Consider the following 14,707-nt stretch of genomic DNA (forward strand, 5'->3'; position numbering starts at 1 on the left):
ATGGAATTCAAGTTTTAAAATATGTAATTATATATTTATATAATGTATATGTGACATGGAATGTAAGAATTTTTAGAGAAGAAAGTAGCCAATGGGAAGGGGAAGTATAATAGGGAGTGAATATTACCCAAGCTGACAGTATACATGTATGAAATTGTCACAGTGAAACCTGTATTCTTGACAACTAGTTACATATTAAAATGCAATCAGTAAATTAATTGTGCTCATGCGAACAATCTTATTAATAAGTATACAATACCTTTGCAGACCTAAATCCAGTACAATCCATCTAAGATCTATTAGGAATTAGAAATAGAAATACATCCTTTGCTTTGTAAAGGAAAGTCTTAAGCCATAAGTAGGTATTTTTCACAGAAGATCTAAGATTCTAAAATTTGACGCATTTACAATATTATTGGTGTTCAGATTTGTCAAATGTCTTAGGGCAAGGCCATTTCTTTCTATTTGGTCTATTTGTCTTTTCCCTTATAACTTCCACACTCATTTCTTTTATTTTAAACTGGACACCATCCCACAATATTTTTAGAAATAATAATAATAACTATTATCAATAGTAATAGTTGTAACAATAAAATCACACTTACGAATCATTCAATTCTGTCAGTTCCATGCAAGGATTAAAAACATCTTTTGTCTTTCAAAAGTACCATTGGCTACCTTCCTCTCTAAAAGTAGTCTTCCTTACACTTAATTCATATATGCATTATACAAATATATAATCACATATTTTTAAAACTCGGATTTCCTATATGTAATGACTATATACAAACATTTGTTCTAGTGTTTTTTTTTTCTGGTGAGTAAGGCAATGATCATAGACATGAACATTTCTTGGGTCTCACTATTAAAGTATGAAACATAGGATATGTACTCTAATTTTTGTTCCATTTTTGTTACATTGAGATGAGGGTCTCATGAATCCCAGGCAGGGTTCAACACCCTATGTAGCTGAGGACAACCTTGAATTCCTGATCTTCCTGCCTCTACCCTTTGAGTGCTGGAGTTACCTATGTGTCCTGTCACATCCGGTTTATCTGAGGCTGGGGATTGAACCCAGTTCTTTAGGAAAGTTATGCTATACCAACTGGTCTGTGTCTTGGGCTATTTTTAAAGGAAAATAATTATATTGTAGAAAACTACATTGAAACATTTTGCCCTAAGAGTTTTACAAGTATTAAAAAGTGAATATTTATAAATAAAAATATACCCTATAAACATATGTAATCTTCTTAAGTAATTAAAGCAATAAGGGCTTGAATAAATTGCTCATTTGCTACAGTACACACCAGAAAGTGACTTGGAATGCTCTATCAAGCCAGGCCTTTGGCGAGACCACAACTTTGGGTGCCTTCCACCTTGGAAAAAAGTCAGGATGATGTGGTAACAGAATGAGAAAGATTAGTGACTTGTTATATTTTTAGGATATATTTATGTTTTTCTGTTCCGCTTCTTTGGCTTTAAGCTATAGAATATAATCTTCAAGTAGGGTTTTGAGTGAGTTCCTGAGGAAATCCACAAATGAAAAACAGGTCGGACTTTGTTGAGTGGTTCCAGATCTCAGGAACATCAAAAGAGTCTCCTCAACCTGACAAGTGGACTAAAATGTTCATACTATCAGTTGTGTCGACTATTCATAAGCACTGTTCATAGTACAGAGATGAATTTATCCTTATGACAATTAGCAAGCTGGTCCAAGGGAATCAAACAAGTAATCCAAGAGAGATGGCCAGAAAGGACTCAGTTCCTCTGAGCATGCTCAGTTGCGTTTTCCTGAGATTCTTTGCTCTGTTTGTGATTTATGAGATCTTTACAGGAGCACGATAGTTGGCTGAGGAGATCACCCTTAACTACCACCACACATGCAGAAGTACAAAAGTTCGTAGCAGAAACACTCTCACACCAAACTGCTTCATTTGCAGCAGGCTCAATTCTTAGGGGGTTTGATCCAGTAAAGTACATCTCTCTCTCCCCGATTCCATAGGGAAGGGTCTGTTCTGTCCACCTGCACTTCGTTAGAGAGAAGCGTGCTCAGAGGCAACACCACAAGAGCCCACAGTGACATAACTTCATGCAGAGGCTGGCGTGATTGGGCTGGTCCCCCCCCCCCTCCTCAGCTCTTGTATCACTGAGAGTCTGGCAGCCAGTTCCACCCTGACAGAGTTCACAGCATATATTAGTGGAACCTTGTTCACAGTGCGTCTGTTTAAGGAATTAACGGAAACAGTGTCAAGAGAGTAAGGTAAGTTTTCTTTTAACTACAGCCCAGGGGATGCTGATTCTTGGGGATGATGTTTAATTTTAAAAGGAACAAGGGAAAAAAAGATGTAGAGGAATTTTGCCAATTTGCTATTCAGTGACAGTTTTGAACATTTATTTTCACATTTTACCTAATAAGCTTTCCATCATCGATGGATTAATTTCACTCTGTTTGCCAGATTGATTGGCAAGGGGAATTTACAGTGTTCCAAAGTTACAATGAAAAAAAAAAGTTAGACTAGACACTCCAAGTACAGAAATTAAAACGCTGACCATCTACGGTAATCAGCTACATATTCTTATATGGTTGAAACCGAGTATTGGAACGGAGAAGGTGCCAGCAGTCAACAGGATTTGCAATAAAATATGTTGTTACAGGTCGCAATAAACACTCTGAGTTCTAAAACGTTAGCAGAGGAACTCAGATACTTGTGGGGACAGCTCCTTCATGTTCTGCTCATTTCAAAGATTTGTGATTTGGTATAGACCCCTTAAAGAACATGCTTTTAAAAGTTTCCGGAAAACAATTTTATTTTATTTTATTTTATTTATTTATTTTGCAGAAAAGCATTTCTTTCATGGCCAGAGGTATTTGAAAAGTAGGGGCCAAATTATGACTTCCCCTCACAGAGGAGGCATTGTGTGTTCACAAGGTTGCTTTGAATTCAGACTGTTACCTTTTGCTTTTTCAAAATCGTGGAAGGAGTTTTTGTTACTCTGCACTTTCCATTAAAAGAGTCAAAACCTAAGCAAATCAACAGATACATTTCTGTGATTATGCATCATTAATGTGCAGAAACCTGTGAGGAATTCTATTACTGTCAATGTGCTCCTAGTGCTAGGCTGTGGGCAACTCCTGTCTACTAAATTAAAAACATCCATCAGCATCATGGAAGGGTGGATTATTTATTAGCATTGTGACTGCATTTATGTTAGAATTCTAAGTATATCTTTCATAAAATGTTTTAATGTTTCTTTTTCTGACATCTGTTACAATTCTAAGCTAAAGCAAAACATATATATTAAAATTGCGTGGTTCCCAACTTCTACTTGCTCCAAACTACCTAATGTAAATGCTTGTCTCATGCTACTTACATAAAATAGCGTGCAAGACAGGGAGTATCTGAAAGGGAATTCTCTGGATGCTGTTTCTCTCACAGGAACACTGGCTTTTCTGCAATGCGTTCTGTGATTCCCAACTCTTACGGTCTAGCTTTCTTTTATGTAAATGGCTAGCTTTTCTCTGACATTTTAATTGTTATTGATCCTCATCTTAGAAACATGTTATGTGAAAATAACTACCAGGAAATATTTTGAATTTACACTCTCAGCTTAATACTTTACACACAGTGCATGATGCGAACGTTACTTTTATTTTCTTCTGGTTTTGTCTCTCTCATTCTCTGCCTTCTCCTGCTTTTACTTTGTGAGGACACTAATATTTGCATTAGCAAATCGTGTCACCTCCCAATTTGCACAAAGAAGATGAGCTTATTATTTAAAAAGGAGAAGGTTTTAAGTTTTAAAAGTTGGACACAAGGTCATTTTCCTATAATTGGTATGCTTTTCGGTTTGGATTTAAAAGTCAACACTGTCTGACATTTCCCTGTTGGGTAAACATTTGTTCTTCTAAAATTAATTTACTAAATACCGGCTTCAGACACAGTTTTCAGTGGATTTGGAAACATGGAATGTTAAGCTACAAATAATGTAAATATTCTTTCCTCAGAATCCACAACAGTAACAAGGCCCCTGGAAAGGAATGTGCTTGTTGCTTCATCTACCTCACAAGCAGCAAGAGCAGTTTGCCCCAGGGAAAGCCAAAGATTGCCCCTGTGGGCAGTTAAGATCTTTCCGAGACATTTTAATGATGTTGATAGCAGAATGCACAGGGGAATTTCCAGTTGTCTTCTAAGTCTCATTTCTTCTGGCTTACGGAATGTTCTTAAATAGGGTTTCTAACACTGTGTGATGTGGTGCCACCAGGAAATATCCTGACTGGTATTTCAATTAAGCAAGTATCAGAAGACAAGGACTAAAAACACTTGGCAGCCAAACCCACAAGGGGGCGCATGTGTACACACCTGGAACCTGTTCCCACCCAAGGGTGTGAACACACACGCACGAACACACACACACACACACACACACACACACACACACACACACACACACTCTTCTCATGCTTAAACAGTTTTAAATGGAAGTGAAGACACTATTTGGAGGCACTGAAAATGAAATGACAAAATGCACTTTGTTAATGAGTGTAATGAAAATTGACCTTTTTTTTCTTGAAATTACTTATGTTGTAATGACTTGTTTCCATTTTATTTAGGGCACAGAGGACTTGCTGAAAATGAATGTATGTACGTTCACTCTTGTCTTGGCATTAGTCGGTAGTGTCAGTGGCCAATACTATGATTATGATGCCCCTCTCTTCATGTATGGGGAACTGTCACCCAACTGTGCACCAGAATGTAACTGTCCCCACAGCTACCCAACTGCCATGTACTGTGATGATCTCAAGTTGAAAAGTGTGCCCATGGTGCCCCCTGGCATCAAGTACCTTTACCTGAGGAATAACCAGATCGACCATATTGATGAAAAGGCCTTTGAGAATGTAACGGATCTGCAGTGGCTCATTCTTGACCACAATCTTCTAGAAAACTCCAAGATCAAAGGAAAGGTCTTCTCTAAGCTGAAACAACTGAAGAAGCTGCATATAAACTACAACAATTTGACCGAGTCCGTGGGTCCGCTCCCAAAGTCCCTACAAGACCTGCAGCTGGCCAATAATAAGATCAGCAAGCTGGGCTCCTTCGACGGGCTGGTAAACCTGACCTTCATTTACCTTCAACACAACCAGCTCAAAGAGGAGGCTGTCTCGGCTTCTCTGAAAGGCCTTAAGTCACTCGAATACCTCGACTTGAGCTTCAATCAGATGAGCAAGCTGCCCGCTGGCCTTCCAACATCTCTTCTAACTCTCTACCTAGACAACAATAAGATCACCAACATTCCTGATGAGTATTTCAATCGCTTCACCGGGCTTCAATACTTGCGTTTATCTCACAATGAGCTGGCTGACAGTGGCGTGCCTGGAAACTCATTTAACATATCATCTCTGCTCGAGCTCGATCTCTCCTACAATAAGCTCAAGAGTATACCAACCGTTAATGAAAACCTTGAAAACTATTACCTGGAGGTCAATAAACTCGAAAGTAAGTATAAAGCTGCCCCTGGGTTTGACCCACTTAAAGCGTCTATCAAGCTGACATACTTAAAGTTTGTATCAAATGCTTTCAGTGTTGACATGCTTAGACTGCACAATGTAATAGGAATGAATGAAAGGGACAACAGAATCCAAACATGGAATTCTGGCTCAGTAACACATTGGATTGTTCCTAGCCTTTCCTTAGAGTGCCAAGACCAAGAGCCATTAAAGTCATAGACTTTTTCTTTGAATTTCTCAGTGTTATCTGAGACTCATTGACAATGATGTCTTATCTCTTAGTAGTTTTTGGCTACAGCTTAGTTTGTTCTTGCATAGAATTGCGTGCTGCCTTCATTAAGTGACATAATCTAGTAGAGGGAAGGAAGAGAACCTTCAGAAGACTTTCAGTAAGCACAGTCTCTCAACCGTTCTCCCACGTCTTGAAGTTCAAGGTGTTACCCTATTAACATGGCCAGCACCACCACTCTTTTCTGACATGGTAAATGTGATCTTCAAAACATTTCAATGAGTATCATAAGGAAGATGAAGGAAGGAAAGGGTGTCGACAAAGATTTCAAATATCTATTTATATATAAGATATCCTTATAGAGCCCTTAGCTTTTGTACAGTCCTTCACCTCACCCACAGTCCCAGTTCTCTTCAGGTGATGCTGTCTTTCATTTTTTAATCTATCTCCACAATGGAGGTGGACTTGGTCTGCTCTTTGAGGGCTTCCATTCACCTCTGCTTACTTCAGTACAGACAATATGAAATCAGGGAGAGAATTAAACTGTTCAATCCCAACCTTACCATTTAATAGAGTTTGGGACAGAAATGTGTCGGTTCACGAAAATGTGAAAAATTCATGTGGAAAACACCATTCCATGTATAAAGAAATCATTGTCTATTCAAACTGAACTTGTTTATCTAGTGAAAAGTCCACTTCCCTTCCTGAGACAAAAATACTGTTATCCGAAAGAAAAATAAGCGGGACTACATTGCAATATTTCTTTAATTTCATATAGCTCCTGGGTTACACCTTTTCATGGAGAAGACTGTGAATTTTGACATAAGTGCCATTCTCTATTTTATTTTCAAATGGATTTTTAGATCCATCAAAGCAGCGTTTGAAACAGTTTGACTGTTACAGAATAAACGGTTCAAACTATCACGATTATACTGGCACAACTGTTTACATGCGACAGACAGTTCATGTCCTTCAATTTTCCTAAGCAATGATTTGATTGCATTTATTATTTGCAATAATCGCAGTCTAAATCAGGCTCTAAACACTGAATATTACATTTACTAATAAACCTATAAATGCACAACTTTTGGTACCTATGGAATAGTGGCTCTCAAACTCTCTTGGATCTCAAACTCTACAGAAGCTCAAGTCCCTTACATACATGCTATAACAGTTCCATACAACGTTATGTAAGTCATCTCCTTACATGAACTTTTCTATAGACAAATTATGATGTTCAGTAAAATGGAGATGCTGTCTACAAGGTCATGTGCTATAATGCTCAGGGACAAAGGCAATAAAAAATGTTCACCGTACTTATATATGCAAATTTTAAGACTATTTTTGACCTGTGGCTCATCCCCATCTATATATAAAGAACACAACCTCCACCCTTTGAAAGTTACAGGGCTTCAATATAAAACCCCAAACAGTCATCCCTATTCCTGTCTTAGGACTAATAATTAATTTAACCCAACCTTTATCTTCTTCAGATGATGAGAAATGGGGTTAGAAAGGTATCAGCAAGTATGGAGGGCATTATATGTGTTGATGTACTGCAATGTGGTTTGGACAACTGAATAATTTTATTGTAACTCTGTGAAAGCAGTACATTATATCAGACGGGGTGCAGTTGAGAGCTCCAAATTCCCAAGGTAAGTAGCAGGATAGCCTGCAAAGGAGGACCTAGAACTCTCTTCTTTCTTTACTTCATACCTTTTCAGAGATGAGTATGAGAGAGACCAAGGAGTCACGCTGAAAATGTTGTTTAAATCTGCATCAGCAGAGACTAGAGGACAGTGTGCTTAAGGGTTTTTTTTTGTTGTTGTAATCACTCGCCAGACTTTGGGAATGAAAGAAAATAGCGAGCCAAGAACCATACAAGTATAAGTTTACATTGACCTATGTGAACATAGATAGTTCTAGTAATAATCTTGCTTTCGGTTTAAACCCTAGATGAGTTCTTGCTTGTGGCAGCTTCTCCACCAGCAAGTAACACTGGCTACACATTCCGTGACTTAGTTTATGTCTTGAAGTTCTGCTTTTCTGCCATAGTGTGTGGTTGGTGGAAAATTCCATAATGATCATTCAACCAAGCCTATCATTTTCAGCTGAAGAAAAAAAAACAAGGATAAGTTTTCCATTGATGAGGTCATTCAAACAATTCATATTTCTCAGGTCAGACTAAACATTTCATGTTAGTTGAGTTCTGTTCTAAACCTTATTATCAAAATTAAATAAATTCTTTCTTTTTCTGAGAAATTTCATTTGATTCACCCTAATTTTTTTACTAAATACTGTGGCACCACTTTAGTAGCCTGAAATGTAAGCTCCATGGCTTTTATTTTAAAAAGACATGATAAAGCTGACTTTCTACATGCAATAGACTATCTGCTAACAAACCATTTATGGGTTAGTTTTCAAAATGGTACTTTCAAGATAGCACGATGAAAGATGATTCAGCTTTCTATTTTTCCATTTGCAGAGTTTGATGTCAAGAGCTTCTGTAAGATCCTGGGACCACTATCTTACTCCAAGATCAAGCATTTGCGCTTGGATGGCAATCCCCTCACTCAAAGCAGTCTGCCCCCTGACATGTACGAGTGTCTACGTGTAGCAAATGAAATCACGGTTAATTAACCTCCTCTCATTCTAATACATTGAAGTATGTTCCAGAGCAGTACTTCATGGATGGGTATTTGCTGGATGTGTTAAAGTTTTCACAATATCCTTTACATTGTTATTGTCATTGTTGTTGTTGGTATTACTTCATGGATTTTAATTAATAAAGGAAATGTTTTGTGAACATTTACCACTTTTTAAATAAAAGATGAAAAGCAGGCCTATTTCATCGTGAGAACAGACACATAAAACCCGTTAAACTTAAGTCTATTTGTGAATTTAATGTTTTCTATAGCTCTATGTTCAGGTGATTATGAAGCCTTTTTACTGATTGCTTGGAAGTCCACCAGGTTTCTATGGTTCCTCACATTTTACATTAGTGACTTCGAAAACATGAAACAAACATGCATGGATGTTTGTTATCCTAATCCAAATTTTTGTGACATGTCAAGTTTGTTTTACAGAAGTTTAGATCCTATGTTTTGAAACCAGTGATTTGCAACATACCAAAGAAAATTACTAAAGACCTGTCTACTTAAAGAAATGTAGTTAGCAGTAAGAATTTGCCCAGTTACTTAATGAAACTTTTCTTGAGTCATTTTCCTGTCATATCTATGTTTCTTTCTGATTGTTTGCATGTTATGATTAACAAGCTGATAGCAAAATAAAACAATGCAAATGGTATCGGGTGTTAATTTTTGTGAAAATCATATCTCTTATAAGACACATAAAGGAGTGCAAACACATGCCAAGATGGTCCCAGCTTATCCTATCTTACTTGTTTATCATAGAGCATCCCACAGTTTCTCTGGTTCTGGTATTCACCTACAGTGGATTACTATGCCAATTTTATAAGAATAGTTAGATTTCACACTTTCCTGGATATTGTTAGTACACCATTCCTGGTTGTTTTTCTCTGTTCTACATGGTGGAACCCCATTCCAGAAATAACTGTGGAAAATCTCAGCTGAACTCTAAAGGTAAATGGTGAGGTATTCTAAGACACAAGTTGATCATAGAATATTATGAAAAATGTTTTAAAATAGAACTCATTATGTCCTTAATCCAATGTGTTTGAATTACATGTATTGATTTTATGTTTCAGTAATAACAGTAATAATTTCATTGCTCCACATTATGGGATTCCACAATTCTCACAACAGGAAATAGCAGGAAATGTCACTAAGGAAAATAACCTCCTGCATCCAGGAAACATTAAAGATTGGCTGTTGTTTTCTCTCGTTATGTTTAGAAGGTTACCAGAATTTATTTTGATAATTAGGTGTTTTTTTACACTTAGAGAACTCTCCACAATATATATTGACCATATTCACACTCATAACCCCATGTCTTCTCAGGAAAAACCAACACCACACACACACACACACACACACACACACACACACACACACACACACACCACGCACTCACAGTTTGATTTTTGTAATTGTAAATAGATTTTTCATAGGGTATATTCTGATCATACCCCTCCCCGAATATGCTCTCAGATTCTTCTTAACTCCACACACATCCATGCCTAAGTCTTCTCTGTCTTTAGAAAACAATTAGGTAAGTTTAAAAGTAACAACACATAGAACAAGAAAAGTTTATATATATGTGTGTATATATATACATATATACATATATACATATATACATATATATATAGAGAGAGAGAAGAAATAAAAGCCCAGGAAGTACATACACAAGGCAACATACATACACAGGAATCCCATAAAAACACAGAATCAGAAGCAATAATATATAAACAAAAGTCCAGTAAGGTTAAAAAAAACCCTTGATAAAACATTATGAGACAAAACAAACAAAATCAAAAGAAAGCAATACAAAACAATAACAAAGTCCTCCAAAAATACTGTTAAGTTGATTTTGTGGTGGCCATACGCTGCTGGTTATTGAACCTGCCCTTACATGAGGTTTGTAAACCCTCTGAGACTCCATTGGAAAAGAGAAACTATTATTTTTCCTTTTGTGAATGATCACCAATTGGAGATAACTTCCTGGTTACTCGTCCTCATCTCTGTGTAAAACTTGTTTCTTAGCCAGTATAGGTAGTCAACACCACACTCGCCTAGTACTCATTGTGTACGAAGCATGTCTTTAAAGTACCGTAATTCCATGGAAGCACTTTAAATGACTTATTTCATGTTTTAGTGTCCAGTAACTTGCAACCTGTGCAATGAATCTGGATCACTAAGATTGGAGTGGAAGGAATATTGCATCAGCTGACTGTGTACCTGATAGTCTCCTGTCTTTTCTCTGCAGAGTCAAGTTCCTTAAAAGTTGTGATTAGTCCACCCCTTTCAAGGCACAAACTTGAAACACACTTTTCTTCAAAAAAATCTATTTTGTAGAAGTAAAATTTAAATTTCTTGCTCTTTCCATAAAATCCACTACCAGTTCTTGGAAACCCGATGCTAGGTAGATGGAGAAGAGTGTGCCACAAGTTCTCTATTAATATGTGGCCTTAGATGAGCTTTTCACTTTATAGAGTGAATGGTTTATACTTCAGCTAGAAGTGCGTTTACATCTTTAAAAGCCTTGGATTGACTTCTATGTAAAATATAACGTTATTCTTGAGTCTGAAGTATGAGCTATTACTGCCAATCAGAATCGTCTTTGGAGTTGGGTTGATTTGACAAAGGCAAAGCTAAAGTACAGGAAAGTAGCTCCCTGTAGACGCATCTGAAATAGTTAACAGATCATGGTGCTCTTCCTGAGCAGAGCCAGACACAAACTCTGGCTGTCCTTTCTATCTTGTGGGCCAGTTGTAGGTAGGTCATCGGGATGAAAAAGCCAGACGCAGACACACGTTCTTTTCGGATGACCTGAGGTCAGATAATGTTTTTCAAAATGTCTAATGTCTACCAGCAAAAAAAGGCCCAGCTACAGAAACTCAGCACGGTGCGTAGCATGAGATTCAGTGTCTTAAAACAGCATCTCTGCGTGAGTCTTATTTCTCGCCACAGTGACTCAGTGTGGTCCTGTGGTTAAACTAGTAAAGTCTCGAACCATAAAAGATAGACCTTTTTCTTTTTCTAGAGAAACATGATAGAAAGAAGCCTGGTGTTCACAGCATATGGAAATGAGAATAGAAAACATCTGGGTGTTCACACACAGCACACTTACTCCTGAAGTTAGAAACTGCCATTGAACTCAGGTGCTTAATCACTTGGAGGCAACTTTTCTCCTTTGGAACTACCCGGTTTGGGTTCCAGCAAGAAAGATGCCTTCATGTTCAATTTGATTGAATTTTCAAGAAGATACCAAGGGAAATTGATCAGAAGAGAGATGAATTTATAGTAACAGTGTCTTAGCTGTGTCAAACAATGGTTTTTATTTCATTTCTTTCGGGATACATTTCCGCACAAATGGAGCAAATCTCTGACTCAGAAAAAATTTTCCGCCCTTTGGTTGGCTTTACTTAAACTCTTAACTGCGGTCCTTTAAGTCAATGGAAAGCGGGGAAAATGAGAAAATTCCCTCTTTGTTCTCGAGATGTCCATTTGAAAAGTAGGCCTTTATAGCACAGAAGACTATAATGTTCTCTGGTCTTGAGGTTTGGGAAGATCCCTAATGCTCTATTAAGTATAAGAAAATGCATGAGTAACAAACCGCTAAATGAGCCAGAGGAAAGCTGATTTCTTAGTTAAAAGTTCGTTTGCTGTAATAACTAGGTTTTCAGAAATACTGGAGAGTTTAAACCATTGGGTTTGCAAAGAACCGAATTTCTTTGCTTATGGTCTTGTAAGTTTGGGGTTCAGTATTTCCAAAGCTATAATTTTCGTCATAATGATGGCCTTAGATATTTCCCCCTTGGTTGAATGTACCCACCATACACACTTAACATTTACTCACAGTAAAAAGAAAAAAAATGTTCTTTGTTTTTAAAGGGGCCAAAAATCAACTTTAATACATAACTTAAAAGGGGCAAGCATAAGAATGAAACTTAGATATCTTGAAAGCATATAAAGTGAATGTGGATGTATATATCCAGGGAATTATAATAATTTATTAAGTTATACAATGAATAGGTTTTCTCAATAAGAGAAGCTAAAGTTTAGGTAACATCAGTAGATGGGATAGGCTTGTTAATTTCACTGTCTAAGCTCAACATTGCCCCCCTGTGTGGCAGGACCTCTCTCAGATTTCATTTACCTAAACAAATTCTTACCCTTCCTAAATTGATATTACATTTTATGACATAATTGTTGATTGCTACATTTTATGATGTTTACAACAATGCAAACAATACTTTTTGTAACAATAATAAGCAAAAATCGAGCTCACAAATTTGAGAATAGAGAGACCTTTTATGGGCAAGTGTGGGAAGAGAAATGTTACGATCATAATATATTCTCGAACATAAAAGAAGCAAAGAGAGTAGAAATAGCCTTTATATGTTATTTTCAATAAATATTTATAAGATGTTCTTGAGGAAACACGAATATGTTGGGTCAGACACCTTTTCAGTGTTAACTGTCATTGTGACTGTATTTATTTTCAACCTGAAGGTTTTTGTTCAACAAGCTCTCATGATGTTAAGGGGCTTGAATATGCTTACAAGTCTGTCTATAAATTCCCTGTTTCAAGCCCTGACAAAGCAAAGTTCTTAATATGTGACTGTTGACTGGAGTTGTAACAAAGCAGTGATGGAGAAGAGCAAACTATGTAAATAGATCTTTTTTTTCTTTTTTTCTTTTTTTTTTTTTTCGGAGCTGGGGACCGAACCCAGGGCCTTGTGCTTGCTAGGCAAGCGCCCTACCACTGAGCTAAATCCCCAACCCGGTAAGTAGATTTTGAACTGGGCCCATTCTGGGAAGTCCAACAAGGTCCTTCCTTCACTCTCTTCAACCTCAAACAAATACTTGAAATTATTTTAACTCTTGAGACCATTCATTTCTATTTGTTAAATATTTTTCTCAGGTATAAGATTATACGTATTGACAATCAATAATACACACACACACATGTGCATATAGAATGTGTCATGGATTGGTCAAGCTACTTAACACACCGGTCACCTTCCATTATATGATGCTTCTGTTTTGGGAATATTTTAGATCTACCATATTAGCAATATTTCAGGAATATGCTTTATAAGTGGTTTCCAACCTTCGCAACACTGCAATCCTTTAATACAGCTCCTCATTGTTGTGGGGATGCCAACCATACAATTATCTTTTTTGCTCACTTTATAACTGTAGCCTTATTACTGTTATGAGTCATAATGTAAATATCTGATGTACGGAATATCTGATATATGATATAAATGGGTTCATGACTCACAGGTTGAGAGCCACTGTTCTATATTATTATTAACTACAGTTGTCAGGTTGAGCTATAGATCCCTGTGCTTATTTATTCTATCTATCATGAATAGCCTTGTTTTATGTCTGATCTTGGAGACTATTATTCTGCTTTCTTTACCTCTTAAAATTCGCTTCCCAGGTTCTTTAAATAAATAACATTCTACTTAAATAGATTGCTTTCCAGGTCTGTCGCTTTTACTGCAAACTGCTGGAATTTTCTGCTTTTTGTTTGTTTAGCTAAAATTTCACTATACATGTTTGACCACTTTAAAAATCCATGTGTCCACCAATAACCGTTTACTATGCATAATGAAGCAGTGGACATAAAAATGTCAATATTCGGGGCTGGGGATTTAGCTCAGTGGTAGAGCGCTTACCTAGGAAGTGCAAGGTCCTGGGTTCGGTCCCCAGCTCCGAAAAAAAAAAAAAAAAGAACCAAAAAAAAATGTCAATATTCTGGGAAGTACTCCTTGCACTCCTTTAGATATTTATACACATGCTCAGAAGTGGGAGGATTGGCTCATAGGTTAGCTCCGTTACTACTATTAAGGTTTTTTTATAATGTATCCCATAGTTAACTTGCTCATATTTATCCCTCCCATCCAATCAATAATAACTTAATGACTACTGACCAAAATGGATCTAAACTCTGTTTCTCATTGTATCTTTTTCTAGCCCAGAAGGGTAAATTCAGTTAATCTGCTAGTGACTTCAAAGGTCTTCATCTAGGCTTTCCTCCACCTTCCTAACTCCCATTCTGAGTTGAACACATCGCACAAATACCTCTCTCTGTAAGTCCAACCCTTCCTGATGCAGAAGGATGTTATCTGTAGAAATAAGATCCAAAGTCTGAATTCTATTTTCTTTTATTTTCTGTTACTATTTTTTTTTGGATTTTTAAATTTATTTACATTTCAAATATTATCCCCTTTCCCAGATTCCTGTCCATAACCCCCCTAATCCATCCCCCTTCCCCTTCTTCTATGAGGGTATTCCCCTGCCCATCCACCCATCCCT

The 14,707-nt window shown here is 37.0% G+C and overlaps 1 protein-coding gene across 2 annotated transcripts; it reads left to right on the forward strand.

Moving 5' to 3' along the window:
• The first annotated feature begins 1,853 nt into the window (after positions 1-1,853).
• Lum (lumican) lies at positions 1,854-9,041 on the forward strand. Of its 2 annotated transcripts, NM_031050.2 has the most exons (3): positions 2,237-2,260; positions 4,613-5,495; positions 8,221-9,041. In NM_031050.2, exons 2-3 carry the CDS (start codon positions 4,634-4,636, stop codon positions 8,373-8,375), a joined length of 1,017 nt encoding a protein of 338 aa, NP_112312.1. In that variant the 5' UTR covers positions 2,237-2,260; positions 4,613-4,633; the 3' UTR covers positions 8,376-9,041. The 2 variants fall into 2 exon arrangements, with proteins under 2 accessions (XP_063120368.1, NP_112312.1); XM_063264298.1 differs by having other exon boundaries at positions 1,854-2,260; positions 4,613-9,041.
• The last annotated feature ends 5,666 nt before the right edge of the window (positions 9,042-14,707 follow it).

Source organism: Rattus norvegicus, chromosome 7 (genome assembly GCF_036323735.1).
Source record: "Rattus norvegicus strain BN/NHsdMcwi chromosome 7, GRCr8, whole genome shotgun sequence".
In the NCBI taxonomy this organism is placed as follows: Eukaryota; Metazoa; Chordata; class Mammalia; order Rodentia; family Muridae; genus Rattus; species Rattus norvegicus.